The sequence below is a fragment of the Rhamphochromis longiceps genome, linkage group LG3 (assembly GCF_057381845.1).
Source record: "Rhamphochromis longiceps isolate RC_006_pf linkage group LG3, R_longiceps_female_GT1.1, whole genome shotgun sequence".
Lineage (NCBI taxonomy): Eukaryota > Metazoa > Chordata > Actinopteri > Cichliformes > Cichlidae > Rhamphochromis > Rhamphochromis longiceps.
In genome coordinates, this window is record NC_140559.1 from 68036515 (window position 1) to 68059066 (window position 22552).

The following is a 22552-nucleotide window of genomic DNA, read 5'->3' on the forward strand; positions in this document are numbered from 1 at the left end:
TGTAAACTCAGATGAATTATACCATCAAATGTTAAAGGAAAATATCAGGATGAGTGTCTGTGAGCTGAGAAGGACGTGAAGCGAGCAGTTTATCCCAGAGCTGAAGCTGCTCTGTGTGCAGAGATGAGCTCAGATTCCTGCTGTGATTGATCAACAGTCACAGAAATGTAGACTTGTAGTTATTACTGCAGTATGGTCACAGCAGATACTGATAAACATGTATTATGAGGATGGATGATCAAGTTTCTCACTCTCTCCTTTAAATCTCAGTTTTTTTCTTCTTCACAGTTTATCTGTTAATTTATTAATGAATAACACTGAAAGAGTTTCTGTTATATTTCCCCTTGAACATCAGCTTATTAGGGCGGCATTAGGAAATAGCCCCCCTCCAAAGAATGAATAAATGAATGATGATAATAATAAAATGATTCAAAAGCAGAGCTCAGAGTGGTAGAATGGTCAAACATGGATCCACGGGTGGTTCAACTGCATTTGGTGACGTGACTAAAGCAAATCTTTCAAATAATCCCACCATCAACGGGATGTTGTCTCCTTTACTACGGTTACTTTACTTGGTCACCGTGTGAATTTCTTTGAAATGAACCAAATTCTTTTATTTGTTGGTTGTTGCATATTTAACCTCTACAGTCAGGAAAGGAGGAGATGAGGCCTCAACAATGTTGGGTTGTAGCTGTGCTTCAGGTTAGAGTGAGTGTCCATGGAATAAATGTAAGTCAGTGAACTGGAAACATGACTGTGTTCAAACTTTGTTTTCCTTTTTATAATGAGTCTAATCAAAGGTGGACAGAAGTATCTCCACTGTGACTTTTCTGTGTCACCATCAGAGCTTCTGCACAGTGTGGAGAAAGATCCAGAAGCAGAGCTGGACTGCAGACAGCCAGTCAGAGCAGCTGTGTACAAAGTAAGACTGAACATCTGTCTGCTGATGGACTCATTTCTGAAAACTGGACTTCTTGTGTTGTTCAGACATTGAAGAGTTTTCTTTCTCTTTAGTCTCATTGTTTTTCTTTCTTTCAGCAGATGTTGGTCTGCAGGAGGTTTTAGATGAACATAAGATCAGTCTGAGGAGGAGATGTGAACGTGTGACTGAAGGAAGTGATGAAACAGGAAGTAGAACCCTCCTGAACAGGATCTACACTGAGCTCTACATCACAGAGGGACAGAGTGAAGAGGTTCATACCCAACATGAGGTGAGGCAGCTGGAGACAGCTTCCAAGATGGACGCCCTCCATGACGCTCCAATCAGGTGCCAGGACATCTTTAAAGCCTTACCTGACCAACAGAGACCCATCAGAGTGGTTCTGACCAACGGCGTGGCTGGTGTTGGAAAAACCTTCTCAGTGCAGAAGTTCACTCTGGACTGGGCAGAGGGCTTGGAGAACCAACATGTCAGTGTGGTGGTTCTGCTTTCATTCAGGGAGCTGAACCTGATCAGAGATGAGCAGTACAGTCTTCTGGAGCTGCTCCATGTTTTCCATCCAACATTACAGAAGGTCACAGCAGAGAAGCTGGCTGTCTCTCAGCTTTTGTTCATCTTTGACGGCCTGGATGAAAGCAGACTTTCATTGGATTTCACCAACAGGAAGCTGCTGTCTGATGTCACACAGAAGTCATCAGTCAGCCAGCTGCTGACAAACCTCATCCAGGGGAATCTGCTTCCCTCGGCTCTCGTCTGGATAACTTCCCGACCCGCAGCAGCCAATCAGATCCCTCCTACATGTGTTGACAGGCTAACAGAAGTACGAGGCTTCACTGACGCCCAGAAGGAGGAGTACTTCAGGAGGAGATTCAGTGATGAAGAGCTGTCCAGCAGAATCATCTCCCACATGAAGACATCCAGGAGCTTCCACATCATGTGTAGTATCCCAGTCTTCTGCTGGATCACTGCTACAGTTCTGGAGCACATGTTGACTACAGAGCAGAGAGGAGAGCTGCCCAAGACCCTGACTGACATGTACTCACACTTCCTGCTGGTTCAGACAAAGAGGAAGAAGAACAAGTACCACGAGGGACGTGAGACGAGTCCACAGGAGCTGACGAAGGCTGATAGGAAAGTTCTTCTGAAGCTGGGGAGGCTGGCGTTTGAACATCTGGAGAAAGGAAACATCATGTTCTACCAAGAAGACCTGGAGCAGTGTGGTCTGGATGTGACAGAGGCCTCGGTGTACTCAGGAGTTTGTACAGAGATCTTCAAAAGAGAGTGTGTGATCTTCCAGAAACCAGTCTACTGCTTTGTTCATCTGAGCATTCAGGAGTTTCTGGCTGCTGTCTACAAGTTCCACTGTCACACCAACAGGAAGACAGAGGTGCTGAAGAACTTCTTGGGACAAAAATACAACGAGTCCTCTCTGGATGATTTCCTGAACAGAGCCATGAAGAAATCCCTCCAGAGTAAAAATGGCCACCTGGACCTGTTTGTTCGCTTCCTTCATGGCCTCTGTCTGGAGTCCAACCAGAGACTCTTAGTAGGTCTGCTGGGTCAGACAGAGATCAGTCGAGGAACCATCCAGAGAGTCATCAACAACCTGAAGTGGATGAACAGTGATGGAATCTCTCCTGACAGAAGCATCAACATCTTCCACTGTCTGATGGAGATGAACCACCTCTCAGTACATCAGGAGATCCAAGAGTTCCTGAAGTCAGAGAACAGATCAGAGAAGAAACTCTCTGACATCCAGTGCTCAGCTCTGGCCTTCATGCTGCAGATGTCAGAGGAGGTTCTGGATGAGTTGGACCTGCAGAAGTACAAAACATCAGACCGGGGACGACAGAGACTGATTCCAGCTGTGAGGACCTGCAGAAAGGCTGGGTGAGTCCAGATGTGATCATTAACATCATTGATCAGTGTAGGTTAGTAGTTTAATTTTGAAAATAAAATCAGATTGTAACCACAAAGTGTTTGTGTCCGTACGCTGCAACCTTCCACACCATTCCTTTATTGTACAGACTCAGCAGCAGCTCCATGGATCCCAAATCCAAGAGTGGAGAACAGATTTGAAGTGTGTCACATCCATGCAGTCACAGCTGTTTCCACCATGTTTCCACTGATATTAATCCTGTTCAATGACACGTTTCATATCAGTGAATATGTTCTTTAGGACGTCCACTGACATGTTTAAGTGTCCTGCTGGAAATCACTCAAATCATCCATGAAATCCATGAAAAATCCTTTTAGTGTTTCTAACTTCACCCTCTGTCCTCTCTCTCTCTCCATCCTCCTCACTGCTTCTTTCACTGATAATCACACAAACATCGTATTCAGCTACAAAATAACACAATAATATCATCTGATGATCATTATTATAAGAGCAGGATCCATATTTGATATCAGAGTAACACACTGCTTGGTTATGTGCAGTCATCATCAGTGACTGTGGGTCAAACAGAAGCTCTCTGATTGGTTGCTGACCTTGGTCACCTGTCCACTCTCACCTGTTTGTGTTTGCTCTCTCTTTGCTGTCTCCATCCTCTCTCTCCTTTCTCTCCCTCTCTGTCTTTGTACGTCACTCAGGTCCAATGGAAACAGTGACATTTACAAACCAATCAAAGACAAACTGATCCATGTCAGGTTATAACAATATTCAAAGTGAATACAGGCTGCTGCTGGACACAGACAGGTAACATCATTTTGACTTGCTGTCACCTGGATCTGGACTCATAAACACTGAAGCCCTGAACAGGAATACAAATCATTTTCTGCCAACTAGCGACACACCAGCAGATAATGGCTCAGAAAGCTAAAATGAGCCAATCATTTCTGTGTTTAGTTCCCCTGAAATCAGATCTGATATCAGCAGCTCTGAGTTCATTCATCATTATTGTCCAGTGATGAGATTTCTGCTCCGTTTGGTAACAGTCAGCAGGTTTTTCCTGCGTGTGGACGTGAACAGTCGTACCTGACAGCAGGTAGCAAACAGAGATCATCTTTCCAGCTGGAACTCTTCACTGAGCTGAACTCATTCAAAATGTTCTGGAGTCAAAACAGGAAACAGTCCAAATGTGTGTCTTCACTCTGACTCTGGATCAGATCTCAGTGACAGACTGTGGACATTATGGAAGCCTAAATGTGACACCATCTTCCTCCTTCATCTGCAGATTAAAGCCAAACAAAGATTCTCATTAAAAGTCTGCAGGTCTGAGAGAGACTCAATCGTTGTGTCATGTCAAACACAGTAAGAGGAGCTGAAGCACAGATGTGAAGAGCAGATTCATCAGATTATGACCTCACTCTGTTTTGTCTTCATATACATTCAGTCTGTGTTTATAATGCAGATTTTCTGCTTTTATAATAACACATTTTATATTTTCTATCATCACAGACTGACTCGGTGTCTACTCTCAGAGTCTCACTGTGAAGTTGTGGCCTCAGCTCTGAAGTCCAACCCCTCCCATCTGACACAGCTGGACATGAGTAGAAACTACAAGCTGCAGGATTCAGGGATGAAGCTTCTGTGTGCTGGACTGGAGAGTCCAAACTGTCGACTGGAGACTCTGAGGTGAGTTCACTGACTGCGGCTGTTGTTGTTTTTCTATATTTCAGGTCTTTGATTGATGTTTGAAACTTTCTTCAGTTCCTAAATGTTCAGGATGTGTCTGAAGACAAATGTGAAGAAGTTTGAGTGCTTTCAGAAATGTTGTCTTTCCAAACGACTGAACAACAGTTTTTCCTTTTGGCTCCAAACAGAAGTGACAGACTTGAGCAGGGTTCATTTAAAGGCTGACAGAAGTGGAGTGGTGACGGGGAGATGTTTGACAGGACAGTGTTTCAGCCTCCACAGGTTCATGTTGTGCTCCATCAGTCAGTGAAGATGAAGTCGGTGCTGATGAGGCTGTAGAGTGTGTGAGGGATGTGAATGAGGATGATGAAGATCTGATGATAGCAGATAAAAACAGGCTGCAGAGACTTTGAGCCATACAGGGCACACAGTGTGTGTACAGAACAGCTGAAATCATTATGGAGGCCTCACTGGGATATGGAAGCATCACAGTACAGCTTCAGTGAAGCATTAAAGTCTCTGATATGAGATGAGAAATGAAGCAGCCAGAGCTTTTTCATGAGTGGAAACCCACTGTGACTGTGAGCTGCTGCTACAGCCTCCAGATTAGCCAGCAGCTCATCCTGCTCAACATTTCCTCACCAACTTTAATGGAAGTGTGATGTTTTCAGCTGGAGTGATGGTCAGGGTGGCCTCCCTCTCCTCTTCTTCTCCTCTTCCTCTTTCATTTGTAAAGCCACTTCTGCTGCTTTCATTCATTTGGAAGTCCTGTAGCTGAGTTTGGGAGAGACTAACAGCCTCGGCAGCAGAGGGGAGAAAGGCTGTAACACCACCACTTTACTCTGTTCTACCTGTCACATCATTTTATCAGGAAACAAATATGCTCATGTTTTTACTATGTTTGTCTTGAAGATGTAAGAAGATCACATGGTGCTTTTTATTATTGTGTTGGTTTGTTTGCTGTCTCTTGGATGGAGCCCAGCTGTGCGTGGCCCCTGGGCCTGTGGTCAGAGTGTGTGCTGGATAATCCGGCCCAGGATGAGGCCAAACTGACATGGGATGAAATGTCTGTCACATAATTGAGCTTAGTGTAGTTTCATTTCTGCACAATTTAAAAACAACCAAAACTTTGTTCTGTCTTTTCTACGTTATACTGTAGACTTTCTCTGATACTGTGTCCAAAAGGAGCAGCTTTTACTTTGAAGGGGAGGCGTCTCTGTTTCCTCTTCAGGTTGGATGATGGAAGCAAATGAGTGTGTGATGTTCTTTCAGTGTTGCACTTTGTAGACGCTCCCTGAGCACTGGTCTCACAGCCAGCTGCACATAGAGACCAGTGTTGTTAGTCCAGGTCAGAAGATGACTTGTTGGAATGAAAATGAGCTTGTAGTTTGTCTGCTTTAATAATGTGACTGGAAAAAGGTGTTGGACTTCAAATATGTCCATTTCTTTCACACTTCACCTTTAAAAGTGAAGCCTTGTGGTTCCTGGAAGGAAAAACACGACTTTTTCAAGTCTTTGTCCTGTTTTTATGATAAATGTACGACTTTAATGTGAAACATTCAGAGTTTTTTCTCTTGTTGTGTTTGTTTGAAGCTGCTTCCTGTTGGCTTCAGCTGTTTGGAGTTTCCATTTTCTAAACTTCTACATTCTGAACCTTCTTCAGCTCTGAACAGATGATGAAACACTGAATAATTTCAAGCTCACACTTTGTCTAATAAACTTACATCTTTCATCCTTTATACAGATTGGAGAGCTGTGGTTTGTCAAAGATCAGCTGTGATTATCTGGCAGCAGCACTGAAGTCCAACCCCTCCCATCTGAGACAGCTGGAGCTGAGTGACAACTACAAGCTGCAGGATTCAGGAGTGAAGCATCTGTGTGGTTTCCTGGAGAGTCCAGGATGTGGACTTGAAACTCTGGGGTCAGTCAGCATGTTTTAGTTGTGCTGAGATGAATATGATGTGAAAGTTGTGCTGACACTAAACTGCAGACATCAGGCTGATATTATACTGATCCACACTGAGGATCTTCATGGTAAAGTCTGTTTTCTTCTTCTCTGGTTTAGTCCATTGACTGCAGCAGAACAATGTTCACATTTCAAACCTTCAAAGAAGAAGAAAAATCCTCCACTGGATAATTCACTGTGAAACTCTCCAACTTTTCATTCCACCTTAAAGTCTGTCTGACACTGAAATCCAAAGCAAAATGTGCGTTTGCTTTACAGACAGCAGTCCAACACAAACATACACACATCATCCAAAACAAAGTCCAACATCCAAATCTCCTCCACTGCCAGCATGAATGATGGGAAAGAGAAGGAGGAACACTCTGACATTCAGGGTTAGAATGAGTTTCATGAAGCAGACTGTGAAGATCAAAGCTGCATTAGAAAGCTTACATGAATGAATGAGTGGACAGAAGTGGACAGAGATCATCTGAAGCACTTCAAAGGCTTTAAATCAGCACATTTCTCTTTATTCTTTATCAACTCTGTTAGTTTCTCTCAGTTTTCTGTGGAATGAAGCTAACAGCAGGCTAATAAGATGCTGACCAATAGGTTTCTATTAAAGGTTGTAATTTGTATATGAAAAAGTGCTTTGGCTCAGCAGGGATCAGCTTACAGGTAGAATACAGCTGCTGGATGGGATTAGCATGTCATAGCTATCTACCAAACTGCTAACTGGGGGATTTCAGGCCATCTATGGATCATTTTTGCTAACTGTTTATTCAGCTTAGGCTCACAGGGCTGCAGCCTGTGCCCTAGCTGTCATAGGGCAAGAGGCGTGGTCCACCTGCACAGGTGAGCAGTCCATCACAGGGCCAACAGAGAGAGACAGAGAAGCACTCTCTCACATCCACACCTACAGCCAATTTAGAAGCACCAATGAACCTAAGCAGCATTTCATTGGACTGTGGGAGAACATCCAACCTCCACAGAAAGGCCAACAAGCTTCAACCTACAACCTTCTTGCTTTAAGGCACTAGTGCGAACCACTTTTCCCCATTTCAGCCCAAATCCTGCATCTTCCTGTTTCTGACTCCAGGCCAGCTCCACTAACACTTTCTCATCAGACACTGCCACCTAGTGGAGGAAGTCTTAGTTCCACTTGAAGCTTCAGATGACAGTTAGTTCCTTTACAAAGAGGTGGAGGTGGTGGGGCCACAGCACCATCATCACTGAGTGCCATAGGACACTTAACCTTTGTTTCCATATGCTGGGAACTTCCTGTTGTTCCAAGGAGGACTGGAAAATGTGTGAAAATCTCCCAGTCAGTTCCTCACAGCACACTTCAATCATTTCCCTCCCACAGCATCAGGACCAGGGCTTTTTCTCTCTTTGGTCCCACTAAGAGATTTCCACACAAACACCTCATCAGTGGGACTCTCAGAGCTACCAGCCCTTTGCTACAATCACAAAGCTCTTCATTGAAATCAATGATATCAAAGCTGCAATCAAATGAGTCCAAGTCTTCTGCTGATTCAGCATCACATTCATCTTTGCTCCTTGTCCTGCATCACCACCATGGACTTCATTCCTTTCCAAGCCAGCCTTGAGTGTCCTTTATTCAGCTCATCCTCTGCTTTACTTTTACACCTGATTTTAGCTGCTTTATCTCTCTTTCAACAAGTTTCTGTGCCTCAATCTTTTTCTTCTCTCCCTCATAACAAGACAGCTTCTTCTGCCTGAGAACATGTTGGAGTGATTTACTAATCCAGGGCTGCTTATTGGGGAAAATACTTCCTGTTTCCAAAGTAATCCCCATTTTTCCCAGAAAGAAATGTAAGTAGAAATCGATGATCTAAGTGAGAACATGAGCCTTTAAAAAGTCCCAGTGGGTGCAGTCAAAGCAGTCCCTCAGTCCCAGTATAGAGTCTTTGGTCCAGACTGGAACAACTGTGTGCCCAGTTTGAGCTCTCTTCAGTCCTGTGACCTGACAGACCCAGAGGGGCCATCACATCACATTTAGAAGCTCCCCTAATGGAGCCACAACACATGTCCAACACTTAGTCTGTCTTGTTGGACCAACTGGAAGAAATGATTCAAGGACTTAGTCACAGAACAGAGATTCAAATCTCCAAAATCCAACTGGCTGCATCAGGACATATAGTCTGAAACTCTGCACAGTTTCCTGTTTGAAGCTGCTTCCTGTTGGCTTCAGCTGTTTGGAGTTTCCATTTTCTAAACTTCTACATTCTGAACCTTCTTCAGCTCTGAACAGATGATGAAACACTGAATGATTTCAAGCTCACACTTTGTCTAATAAACTTACATCTTTCATTCTTTATACAGATTGAGTCGCTGTGGTTTGTCAAAGATCAGCTGTGATTATCTGGCAGCAGCGCTGAAGTCCAACCCCTCCCATCTGAGAGAGCTGGAGCTGTGGGGAAACAACCTGAAGGATCCAGATGTGAAGCAGCTGTCTGATCTTCAGCAGAGTCCAGACTACAGACTGGAGACTCTGGGGTCAGTAGAGTGATGGAGTGAGTGGGTGGTGCTGTCAGCAGTACTGTACTAAACACAGTCAGTATGAAGCAAAGATCCAGTGTTTCCTGTAAAGCTGCAGCTTCTCAGTGAAGCTGTGAGAGGAGAATGGTGACAGGCTTCAGGATTGGACACAAACACTTCCTGTTTCTGACCTTTATGGTCACCATAGTAACGGCTGACACGCTCTGATCAAACACTGTCAACAGCCAATCAGCTCTCTGAACAAAGCAGCACGCAGACCAATGACTGCATTCATTTCCAAGTTTAAAGCAGTGAAGAACACAGTCTGTAGGTGAGGAAGAATTTAGTGAGAGCAGATGTTTGGATGGAATTCCTCCAGTTAACAGCTGGAACCGTCCATCTGGATTGTTGGGCTTGTTGTTGGGGTTCCTACAGAGCTCAGAGTGGACACACCAAGGTTCTTCTAATGAATGAAAGTCCAAACTCAAACTAGGAGGGAAAAACATTTTCATCAACTTCAATAAAAATCCAAAGATTAGAAAAAGTGAAGCAACAATGAGTCCTAGTACAGTCCCAGCACTGAAGTCCCTGCTGCTCTTTATACTGGATGTGCTGCATCACTGACTGACAGCTGATGAAGAGTCTCTGGAAACACTCGTTTATCTCCTCTGCTCTTCCTTCTTCTCTCTGCAGGTGGAGGTGATGATGGTAAACAGGACGGTGTGTGTGCTGAGAGAGGAGGAGCTGTGTCCTGATGATCCAGAGAGGTTGAAGCAGCAGCAGCTTGTGTGTAGAGACGCTCTGACTGGGCCATGTTACTGGGAGGTGGAGAGGAGAGCTTCATCCAGCAGTGACTGACAGAGGAATGAGAAGAAGTGCAGATGACTGTCAGTGCTGCAGAGTGAACTGCTCTGAGAACAGCTCCACTGTCAGACACAATGTAGAGTCCAGCATCATCCCTGTGTGTCCCTCTGGATCTGACAGAGGATCATCAGTGTATCTGGACTGCTCTGCTGCTGCTCTGTCCTTCTACAGTCTCTGCACAGTCTCTGTCTGACTCTGGCTACATTTTTGGCATTTATATTCTTGGTTGCTCTCTTTATATTTTTCACATGCAAAATGTGCCCATCTTTGGCAAGATTCACACTGCACCTGGAAAGGAAAAATAAATGGCTCATATTCTGTTTGGTGAATACTATTACTCAACATTTTAATTATGATTGGCAAGTAATGATACTAAGACTTATGTGTTTCTTTTGTTTTGTTTTGTTTTACCATTTCAATCATGCTGCGGTCAGCGTTAGCATCTAACATGGAGCAAACAATGCAGTAGTCCTCAGCGTTCCCTGAAACACAATCATAGTTAGGTTTTAATCAAACATTATTTATTGAATAATTAAAAAATAATAGTACATTTTTTCCAAATATACTTCCTGGAAAATTAGTCTAAATTAGACTTTGAGAAGGGTCTTATCTGAAAGTGTTTGAAGAGCACTATTTGTACTGTGCTGTTTGAAAAGCACTATTTAAATTGGAAGTACGCACTAACGTGATAAGGACTTTACTGGACTTACCTCGATTTTCAAGTAGGGTGCAAGCTATCTGCATTCGCTCCAGCACAACTGGCTCTGTAGTGGTTGACACCTCACCGACCTCTCCAAAATCAAGGTAGTGTTCTGCAAACTGTGAGATTGATCATAATTAGAATGTAAAGTCTTAATTAGGTAAAGGATAGGATAATTATAATCCACAAGGCTTCAGCCTATTCCTTTTTCAGTTACTGTATGATTAAGTACTTCTATGTAAAATGATCATCTTTGTTGTTGTTGACCGAAATAACTTTCACTTCACTTAAATTCACTTAAAGTCTTAATTCTAGCTAACAAGAAACTGAATCATTTGAATAAGTGTTACCTTTAACAGTAAAACTCCACAACTGCTGGAATCCTGTCGCTTGTTGTGTTGCATAGTCTGTAACTGCCACTCCATGGTGTCTTCATGCCCTCTCATCCTCAGAAAATTCCTAGTTGAACAAAAGTGTTTGTAATGAAACAAGATTTATTTATTTTTTAATCTAAGAATAACACCTCAGTATCATACATACCTCCAGTTGCGCAGAATTTTCCTGTCATAAACACCTTCATTCCCATGGGGTCTATGAGCAGTATTTTCTGTGCAGAAATGTTGACAATCTAAAGAAAAAGTTAAATTAAAAATTACAATTGTTTGTGCCACTGAAAACTTATTTAAAAATAACACTTTGTGCAAGAAACTGCTTCACAACAAATTACGCAAATTAATAACAAAATGAACACATACCACAAGAATCCAGTGTGTACCAAAGTTCACAGGGCACAGCCACGTCTTCAACTGGGAACTTCATCTGTGGGATTGGAAGTGCAGAGTAATTTGGATTTACTTAGGTACCATGCGTCTCAGGGTGTTTTCAAATATAGTCTTCTTTAAAGGAACCGAACTCTTTCCTCAGCAACAGAAAGGAGTCAACTGTTTGGACCACTTCTGAGCTTTCAACATACCAGTTGAGGCATCTGAACTGCCCAGAAAACAACGAGCTTGCAACTACTGAACAGAGCAGGTGTGCAGCATTCTGCACAAGTATACAAAAATGTTATAGAACAGTAAATAGTGTTTTTTTTTTTATTTCAAAATTAGTAGGTAAATGACATTTCTTACTTACCTTTCGTCTGTCAATAACACGGTGCAGATATGCATCAATGACCTGTTTTGAAAAATCTGAGTTTATACAACAACAGCAACAATTTTTGAAGTAACTGCTTGAGTGCTGTACACAAAAACATCTAAAGGAATAGAATTGCTGATAAAGGTTCTTTCTGCATATACTGGAACTGGGTATTATGATGTCACAGATGTCACAACATCTGTGTTGTGGTTGATAACATTTTTTCCTGTTGAAGTGAATGGGTGAAACCTTATCAGAGTTTTGCTATATAAACCCCCCACCTACCCGCACATTTTAAACTATTAATGGTCTCTGCACTGCAAATGCTTCAGAAGGAGCAGAACCTCGAAATCAGAATCTATAATGATAAGTTCTCTTACCTCATCAGAAACCACCGTGACCCCTGCAGTGTTCGAAAAGAGGAATCCAATAACTTGTATGGTCCAACAGCTGCCTCCAAGCGCCCAGTATCCTTTGCACGCCATAGCCTCTTTACTAAAAGAAAAATATGATAAGTTAGCTCAGGCATGCATGAGATTTGTAGTGGATAAGCTTGGTAAAGGCCAACGGGCCACAACAGGAAAAAGTCAATACAATAGGCATGCATTTACACGCAGAGAAATAGGAAAGGTACAGCGGGTGGGCAAAATAGAAAATTACTGACAGGCAGATCCATTTCCAGACTTCCACAAGCTCAGTGCACGTTGCATGTTTCTTTATATCCAATATGAGTTGAAGACTGCAAAATGCAAACAAAGTCATGCAACAGTCAATTAAGTTGCAACGCCAAACTGGCAACAAATGACCAACTGGTCAAAAAGAGTTGTTCACTATGTCACCTTCATTTTCTAAGCTTTGTTTCCGGGAGGGAAGTTCTTGTTCACGCGTTTCTGGTCCTGGAACACAATTAAACTCCTTGTGTCAGCCGTTTTGGGTGCATAATGAATCCTCTGGACTTTGCTGGCACTGAGGGTTAGCAGTAGGATGGCAGGGAGGCATCTTCAGGTCTGTGCTGCTGTTCACCGTCTGACTGCGAGTTGGGTATTTTTAATTGTCACTGATATTTACATGGTGGCTTCTTCTGTATGGCTTGATATGGTCAATGCTGTAGTGATTTCTTAAAGTTGCTCCTTCCGTGTTTTTTTAATCTCACACATTTGCCAGCGATGTCTTGAATGGTGTAGGGTCCTGAAAAATCTGGATCAAGTCTTCCTCCCTTCCTTCCACGTTTCATGTTCAAGAGAAGAACTTCATCTCCAACGCTGTACACAAGGTTTCTGTACTTCTGGACTCGTCTAGCATAAGCTTATGCATAAGCATAAGATTGTACTTAAACTGAAATATGACACCTACTCAGTGATTTACAACATAGAGGTAGGTTGTTTCCTCTTAAACATTTTAACTGCTTTCCTTACAAAATGAACTGGAAACCTATAAGTTCAGTCTCTGAGGTGCTCTGCGATTTCTCTCAGGGTAACGTCTGCCTGTTTGGTCAGAGTCCATAGTGCTCTGTGTGGAAAGTTCAGGTGTTTGAACATTGGTGGTTTCACGTAAACCCTGAACCTCAGGTGGTGAAGCGAGGGCAAACTCTTCTGAATCTTGAGGTGTAGATGTGTCCTCTCAGGTTGCTCTGGAACCACGTGACATTCTGCATCTAGAATCTGATCAACATGTCTACACCAGACTAAGTTGGCTCCAACATTTATGGTGTATATCAGCGGTCCGGTCCGTGAACGAATCGTGCCAGAATGCCATTTCTGACTTGGGTCTCTGTAGTCTCTGGCGAGAACTCTTTGTCCAACATTGAAGAACCTGGTTTTGTTTCTTGTTGCTTCCACCATGGAAGACTGTTTATCTTGGACATCCTTGCGAATGTCTGGTTTCAGCAAATCTAGATGTGATCTCAGATCTCATCCCATGAAGAGCATTGCAGGTGTGTGTCCAGTTGTTGCATGAGTGGTAAGACAGTAAAAAAATTGTCAATTTTCTGTTGTAGCGGTTTCCCCTCTGTGCGACTGGCTGGTTCAGCTTTGTTGCAGGATGATGGTGAGCTGAAGTGATATGTCGTATGCCGTTACTCCTAAGGAAACACTGGAACTCCTCTCCAGTAAACTGATGACCATTGTCACTTACGAGCTGTTGTGGCAGACCTGTGCGTGCAAACGGTGACCAAAGACTATTGATCGTGCTGGCAGCTGTTGCTTGCTTTACGGGGAAGATTTCTGGCCACTTTGAGTGGGCATCAACCACAACCTGGAACATTTAGTCCATAAATGGGCCAGCATAGTCTATATGAATGCGTTGCCATGGAGCGGATGGCCACTCCCACGCGTGTACAGGTGCTGTTTGAGGCTGGCGCAGCGTCTGCTGGCAAACAATGCAGGATTTAGCCATATTCTCCATTTCACAATCAGTGCCTGGCCACCAAACATAGCTTCTAGCAAGACCTTTCATCTTAACACCCAAATGTCCATCGTGCAGTGAGTCCAGTACCTTTGTACGTAGTTTGGGTGGCAGATGACACGAGTTCCCCACATGACACATCCTTGGCAAACGGATAGTTGGTCTTTGCGGGTGGAGTACGCAGAGAACTGAGTGTCACTACAGGACGGCCAACCATTCACAGTAAGATCATTTGACAAGATTGTGTTTTGGCTCGTTTCTCTTTTCACCTGAGCACTTGTGACAGGTAGGGGTTCCATTTGTGTAACATGAAACACAGTAGCTGGATCAGTCATTTCTTCGGTGGGTTGCATGTGTGGAAGACGTGAAAGTCCATCTGCATTTCCATGTAGCTTTGTCCCTTTGAACTCAATGGTGTAGGTGTGTGCACCCAGGAACAAAGCCCAAGCAAGCGTGCCGCAGCCATGGTTGGAATACCTTTCTGAGGGTTAAAGATGGACACCAGCGGTCGGTGGTCTGTGATCAGGGTGAAGTGTCGTCCATATAAATACTGATTAAACTTCTTCACTCCCCACACTAGACTGAGTGTTTCTCTGTCTATCTGCGTATAGTTGCGCTCGGCTGCATTTAGGGACCTTGAGGCAAAGGCAAGTAGTCGTTCGGATCGATCAGGCATTTTGTGAGATAGCACGGCACCAATGCCATATGGTGAGGCATCACAGGCGAGGCGAAGTGGTAGCTTGGGGTCAAAGTGTGTCAGAATCTCCTCTGATGTAATGAGCTGTTTAACTTAACTAAATTAAATGCCTCTTCATAGTTTTTTGTCCATTTCCATTTGACATTTTGTTGCAGCAGAGAGTTCAGCGGGTGCAGGACTGTTGAAAGGTTTGGTAGAAACTTGTGGTAATAATTAATTAAGCCCAAGAATGAACGTAGCTGACTCACATTTTTAGTGTCTGGTGCCTTCAGGACTGCTTCAACTTTGTCCTCGGTTTTGTGGAGCCCATGTCTGTCGATCTTGTGTCCACAATACTCAATGGCATCCTTGAAGAACTCACATTTGTTTTTGTTTGCTCTCAATCCATATTTTTCTAGCCTGGCCAGGACTGCTGTTAGGTTAGCCAGATGAGTCTGACCGGCTGGAGCAGCATCTAATAACCAACTCACAAAATAAAGAAAAATAAAAACAAACCAACAAACACAAAAACACCAGGCATCATGATACAGACTTATAATTTGCACCAATGTTTTTTCGAAATTCTATACACGAAAGTGAGCGCGAGAGCCCTCGGTGCGCCTGCTCGCTGCCAAAGTCAAAGTAAACTTTATTGTCATCTCCGCTACAGACAGTCCAGTATACAGAGATATGAGATGACGAGGCTCCAGTTACAGCAGTGCAAGTAAACAAACAATAAGAAGAGTAAGAAAATAAATATACACTTTAGGACCAGGGGTAAAGGATCAATAACAATTTAAATTTACAGTTTGAGGGGAGGGGGCCCCTGCTGCTTCCAAAAAGAGCACATTTCATTTATAATGTTGTAAATCCAAGTCCATTATGTATTCATGATTTGAATCCTGGGTTGTGTGAAATCTCAGAAATGCACCCTAGATGAAGTGAATCTGTGAACTAAGGTGTAGGTCTATTAGATCATGTTGTGGTGATCCTTGTGTTGGGGGATTTGTGTTCATACTGGAGTGCAAAATTAAAACCAATGGAAGATGGACAAGAAAAGTTCAAAGCCATCATGGTGCTCAACTTAGAAAAAATAGAAAAGAAGAGGAGGAGAAACGAGCAAAAGATGCAGGTAAGCAGATGTGTGATTGGATAATGGCAGGTCATCCTGAAACTATCAGAATCAGAGTGAGTCAGAAATTATGTGGGTTACAGTTGCTCCAAGAAGAAATGGTAAAAAAACAAACAGTAACAGACTAAACTCCAAACAATACATTATGTTACAGATTTAAATATTAATTAGTCCTTGTCAATTGTTGATTTGTCCTGTTCTCATTGTATGACGAATTATGATGGCTGTTTGGTAGCCGTCTGCATACAATGCATACTCTCTCTCTCTCTGTGTGTGTGTGTGTGTGTGTGTGTGTGTGTGTGTGTGTGTGTGTGTGCAGCAGCTTTATGTTAATGTGTGTAAGGATTTGTGTCTGTGTGTGTGTGTGTGGGGGGGGCGCCAGAGGGATTGTTCGCCCAGGGTGCCAAACAGGCTAGGACCGCCACTGCCTGCAAATAAACAACATTAACATCAAAAGTTTTACATTTCCTAAATGTATCCCACAATCTGAATATAACACCCACTTCCCCACGTTTGATCCGCTGTGTTAAATATGATTAAGAACAGAATGCAATCATTTGCAAATCCTGTAAACCAGTATTTTAAACAAAGTGAGAAAATGAAACATTTAAAGAAAAATATTAGCCCATTTTGAATTTGATGGCAGCATCCTCTCTCCAAAAACTAAAGGCGTTACGATGTTTAGTGCTGGACCATGTTGGTTAATGTGTAAACTTCTGAAACGTTCCACAGTTTCCATTTTGATTAACCTGACCAACATCTAACATAGAACACCTTTGAAGTGGACCTCGCACCCTGTGGATAACTTCAAACACGTCGAGGTCTTCAGAGGCTGAACTTTGACCCAGCATCACAACGAGCGCCATAAACACTTGTTACAGTTATTAGAAGGAAGCCAGCCTTTAGACATCCCCACAATGACATCGTGACCAAGGGTCTGTTGCATGATTTTTAACATGGCTACAATGTGTCGTCTGCTGAGTCATCGTTTAATACAACAACGTACTGAAAGAGAGCATTCAGCATCTGACTGAGCTGGACTAACCTTCCCTTTCAAAAGTGAAAACTGCAACATAAAACTGGAATACAACCAACTTCTAATGAAATGTAACATTTTATAACATGAACACAGATTCCAGGTGAGCTGTGTCTTCCAGGACTGGATTTACCAGAACAGGTATGAGGATGGTGCCTGACGGGCATGTACGAGCTGGAGTGGATCCCAGCTAACACAGGGTGAGGAGACAGACGACCGTTCACGCTCACACTTATTCACCAGTTAACCTAACCCCACTACCTGAATGTCTGTGAACTGTGGGAGGAAGCCAGAGTCCCCTGAGAGGACCCACACAAACACGGGGAGAACATCCAACCTCCACAGAGACTCTCTCTGCACTAAAAGCACAAAATAAAAACCACACCGTCATGTAATTTAAGAAACTGGTCTTAAAAAACAGTTAATCTAATATGTCCACATGGAGCCTGTGTTAAGGTCCGTACTGGGCTTCAGAACATCAAGTGAACAACGTCAGATGGGACCTGAGTGCGTTGTCTCCTGATAGAAAGTGCTGAGGATCAGAAGGACTCAGGGACAACACGATATCTGTCCAGCAGAGGGCGGCATTATTCCAAACGGCTCATCGAACTATTAAACAAATGCACAGACTGCACAAACACAATGACTGCAACTCACAACGAATTACACCAATTACTACACCAAACTACAACATCGGCCTATGGCATCAATTAGTGCATAAAGCATACATCAAGTTACAGCCAAAAATGCATCACAATGACTCAAGCTGGGGTCAACAGGTTTCCCCTCATGCTCACCCGACCTTTCTGCTCATCAGATGAGTGCAACCACATTTATCACCTAACACGCCCACGAGTCACACCCGTGCACCAATACAAGGTGTGCATTTAAACCAACCCTCTTAATCCAAAACAAAAAGGAACAACTCATATGGCTCCTACACTTGTGCTCAAGAACTCAGTCCTATATTTTAGGTTATTCTGAATAAATCGTTCATGCCCTCTCTTGGGAAAGAAGCTGTTGTGGTTCCTGGTCCTAAATCTAGTCGTCCAAAAGTTCTAAACGACTTCAGGCCTGCTGCCCTCACTTCAGTCTTTGAACAAATCATCAGAAATGTGATTATGGAAGACACTGAACTTCAGCTTGATTCAATGCAGATTGCACATAAGCCCAACAGAAGAGTGGAGGACGCGCTTTTGATTCTACTTCACCTGATTGTCAAACATGTAGAGAGTAAAGGACTTCAGTTCATCGATTTCTCTGCTGCTTTCAATAACACAGCCCCAGATTTGAATCAAAAGACTTTTAGAATAGTTTGAAATCCGGACAAACCTGAGCAAGTGCAGTCATATAAATATCTTGGGGCCATTGAGTCTGTTTTATCATGAGAATGATGCAGGACAAAGTCTTATAAAAGCAGCTTTGTCCCTGCTGCCGTCACTAAACTTAATAACTAATAACTGTTTTTCTGATTTGATTCATCGCGTCTAATTTCCAAATATGTGTCTGTCAGGTTTAAATCGATGTGTGTGTTTGTGAAGGGATGACAAATGCTATTATTTTTCTGTAAAGCAAATTTACGTAAAAGTAAAGTAACCTTGATATGTCAGGATGTAGATGTCCCTCCCAAAAACGTCATCAGCCCTGAAACATCGGTACTGTTCCAGGCAGCATTGCTGTCCACACGTCCATCAGAGTGTTAGAGGCGGCTGTCACAGATGTTGCAGTCTGCTCTCTGTTTCCATGAAACAACCACACTTGAAATGATCATTAAAGCTACCTGTACTAAAGGAAGCTGAGAACATGGCAGACGTGGGACTGACTGTGATCAGACTGTGACGATTGTTCTTGAGCAGATCTACAGGTCAGCTGTTCCACATCATGTTTCTAGGATGGAGCCGTTTGGAATAATGCCGCCCTCTGCTGGACAGATATCGTGTTGTCCCTGAGTCCTTCTGATCCTCAGCACTTTCTATCAGGAGACAACGCACCCAGGTCCCATCTGACGTTGTTCACTTGATGTTCTGAAGCCCAGTACAGACCTTAACACGGGCTCCATGTGGACATATTAGATTAAATGTTTTTTAAGACCAGTTTCTTGAATTACATGACGGTGTGATTTTTATTTTGTGCTTTTAGTGCAGAGAGAGTCTCTGTGGAGGTTGGATGTTCTCCCCGTGTTTGTGTGGGTCCTCTCAGGGGACTCTGGCTTCCTCCCACAGTTCACACACATTCAGGTAGTGGGGTTAGGTTAACTGGTGAATAAGTGTGAGCGTGAACGGTCGTCTGTCTCCTCACCCTGTGTTAGCTGGGATCCACTCCAGCTCGTACATGCCCGTCAGGCACCGTCCTCATACCTGTTCTGGTAAATCCAGTCCTGGAAGACACAGCTCACCTGGAATCTGTGTTCATGTTATAAAATGTTACATTTCATTAGAAGTTGGTTGTATTCCAGTTTTATGTTGCAGTTTTCACTTTTGAAAGGGAAGGTTAGTCCAGCTCAGTCAGATGCTGAATGCTCTCTTTCAGTACGTTGTTGTATTAAACGATGACTCAGCAGACGACACATTGTAGCCATGTTAAAAATCATGCAACAGACCCTTGGTCACGATGTCATTGTGGGGATGTCTAAAGGCTGGGTTCCTTCTAATAACTGTAACAAGTGTTTATGGCACTCCTTGTGATGCTGGGTCAAAGTTCAGCCTCTGAAGACCTCGATGTGTTTGAAGTTATCCACAGGCTGCGAGGTCCACTTCAAAGGTGTTCTATGTTAGATGTTGGTCAGGTTAATCAAAATGGAAACTGTTGAGTTTACACATTAACCAACATGGTCCAGCACTAAACATCGTAAAGCCTTTAGTTTATGGAGAGAGGATGCTGCCATCAAATTCAAAATGGGCTAATATTTTTCTTTAAATGTTTCATTTTCTCACTTTGTGTCATGATTTGCTGTGTGGCAGGCAGGATGAGGACCCAATCGCAAAACTCACACACACGGGGATGAACTCAAAAAACACAGCTTTATTGCTGGCCACGAGAAACAATACAAAACTAAACTGGGAAAAACTAACATAAAGCTCACCAAGGAACACAGGGGAATCACACACAGCATGAGGGAGAACGCGACGCCGAACAGAGGGAGACTCAGACAGAAATACACAGAGGGTAAACGAGGAAAGTGGGCACACACGGGGAACACAGGTGACACTGATAATCATAACGAGACAGGGCGGGGTGAACATAACACTGACGGGTACAGGCACAGAGGTTCAGACAGGAGGAGAGAGAGCACGGGGAAAACACAGACATAACAGGCTGGGGAAACATGAAACAACCACAAAGGGAGACGAGGGCTCATAAATACATAGAGGGCACACAGGGGGGAGAGAGAGCACGGGGAGAACTTAGACATAAAGGGCAGGGGAAACATGGAATAAAACATAAGGAAAGACGAGGGCTCACAGATACACAGAGGGGCACACAGGGGGTAAAAGCCATGAAGGGAAAACACTTAGGGAACAACACAACAGGGCAACTCAGAAAACATGGTCTAAATAAGGAACGAAATACAAAAATACAAGGAACTAAGAATACTGGGCCCACATGGCCCAGGACCATGACACTTTGTTTAAAATACTGGTTTACAGGATTTGCAAATGATTGCATTCTGTTCTTAATCATATTTAACACAGCGGATCAAACGTGGGGAAGTGGGTGTTATATTCAGATTGTGGGATACATTTAGGAAATGTAAAACTTTTGATGTTAATGTTGTTTATTTGCAGGGTTTAAAAATAAATGTGTTTATTGTTTGAAACTCATACTTGGCCTTCTACTCTTCATGGCTGCTTAACGAAGCTAACAGGGTGGACAGTCTGAGGAGCTGGGAAAGAAAAGTGTCTGAACTGCTTTAAATTTCTTGAAGACGTTTTATCCAAGAAGTTTCTTCAGTTCTGAGAGAACGGTGCGGCGGTGGGTGTGGATAATGTTGCCGAAAGAAAACGGCGGAAGAGGGGCGGCTGAAGAGTAAACTTTCAGAAGTAAGTACTGAATATTATGTCACTTATTTATGTGCAAATGTTTAATAATGAAGAACATTAAAACATTCCTGTTGGCCACATGTTGGCAAAGTTATGTGACATTAGTGATGTTTGTACTTTCAGCGTTTACTTGGTTTTAAAGCCTTTACTTTAAAATATACGCTGTTCAATAGTCGACCTTAATCCTACAGAGAATGTGATGATTTTGTGGATAATTAAAGTCAGTCATTTATCCACAAACACAACAAGCTGAAAGTCAGTGATGCTGCTCGGTTTGCAGTCCTGAATATCACGGCACAAGCAGGATTCACTGCACTGTTAATGTTAGCTATGTTATATTGCTGCCTCTGTTCGGTGGTGTCGAGCCAAACGGACTTTAACGTGTGTTTGAACGAGCTGACGGTTCACTCGTTAAGCTGAAAGAAAGATGCTTTAATCACAGCAGTCACACATGTGTCCACTGCACCATCTGGGAACTCTTCTTGTTTGCACTCGTAATAACACAAACACTAAATCCTCCTTCTCTGGTGCTGTTGTGTAGCAGTGTATACACCTGAGACTGTCACCTGTCTGTCTGTCCTGCACAGGGCTGAACTGGGACAAAAAATCGGCCCGGGCATTTTGACTAGAGACCGGCCCACCAAAAATGTGACGTCATTCAGGGGTAAAAACCGCAAAGGATTCTGGGAACTTGTGGCAAGAGGTACTAGCGCATGCAGGCTTTCAATTGAACTCAGCTACAGAGCGATAAAAAGAAACACAAAAAATAGCCGGTGTTGTGCCAAAAAGTGATTGTCTGCCAAAAAGTGATTGCTCGTATTTAAATTGCTATAAGTAACTTGTTGGGCTATAATATGTGAAACATATGTCAAATGCATCCCTCATGGATGACATAAAGTCATCTCTCCATCTCCATCTCCTGCTCTTTTATTTCTCTCTCTTGCTCCATCTCTCTCTGCTGCTCTTCTGTCTCCTCTGTCACAGACTTCTCCACTTTTGATGATAAATCAGCCTGGTGCAACATGTAAGGATTGGCACAATTTGTTAAGATTTTGAGGAGTTTGAGAAACTAACCTTAAGCATAAAATAAAATTTACTATCAGTAACTTCATAGCACCCGCCCAGCAGTATATAAACTCCGTCATGCTAGCTAGTACCAGTTATTCTAAGCGACTGTAAAAAGTCAGCACAACGAAAACAAACTACAACTAAACTTGGTTTATATCTGACACAGATAGACAGCAGGTCATAACTTCTTGCCTGAAGTTCAGTTCCTCTGCCACTATGACCGGCGGCCGCCTCGGGTCTCTCCTCCTCTTGCCTCCCCTTTCCCTTATCCACCTGCTGGCCTCCACCACTTGCTGATGTTGCTAAATCTGTGGAAGCTATGCCAGAGCTACCGCCAAACAATTCAGTTATTTTTACACATTTGGCAGCGTCTGCCTGAAGGGCTTGTTTCTTTTTGGCCCTAATTTTTTCTGCACCTTCTTTCCTTTTTTTGTTCTCCATTTTCTTTAGTTCATCTATAAGATTGCTAAACAAGGGGGAGGGTGCATCCGACCTCCTCGGCTGTAATTGGTCCAGCCCAGAGTCGATCATG

General features: G+C 43.2%; 1 protein-coding gene across 1 annotated transcript; it reads left to right on the top strand.

The window, feature by feature from the left end:
* Positions 1–1038: 1038 nt before the first annotated feature.
* On the top strand, positions 1039–8995 carry LOC146676519 (protein NLRC3-like). Its single transcript, XM_085401194.1, has 4 exons — positions 1039–2830; positions 4341–4517; positions 6262–6438; positions 8809–8995. Exons 1-4 carry the CDS (start codon positions 1239–1241, stop codon positions 8993–8995), a joined length of 2133 nt encoding a protein of 710 aa, XP_085257320.1. The 5' UTR covers positions 1039–1238.
* Positions 8996–22552: the final 13557 nt, after the last annotated feature.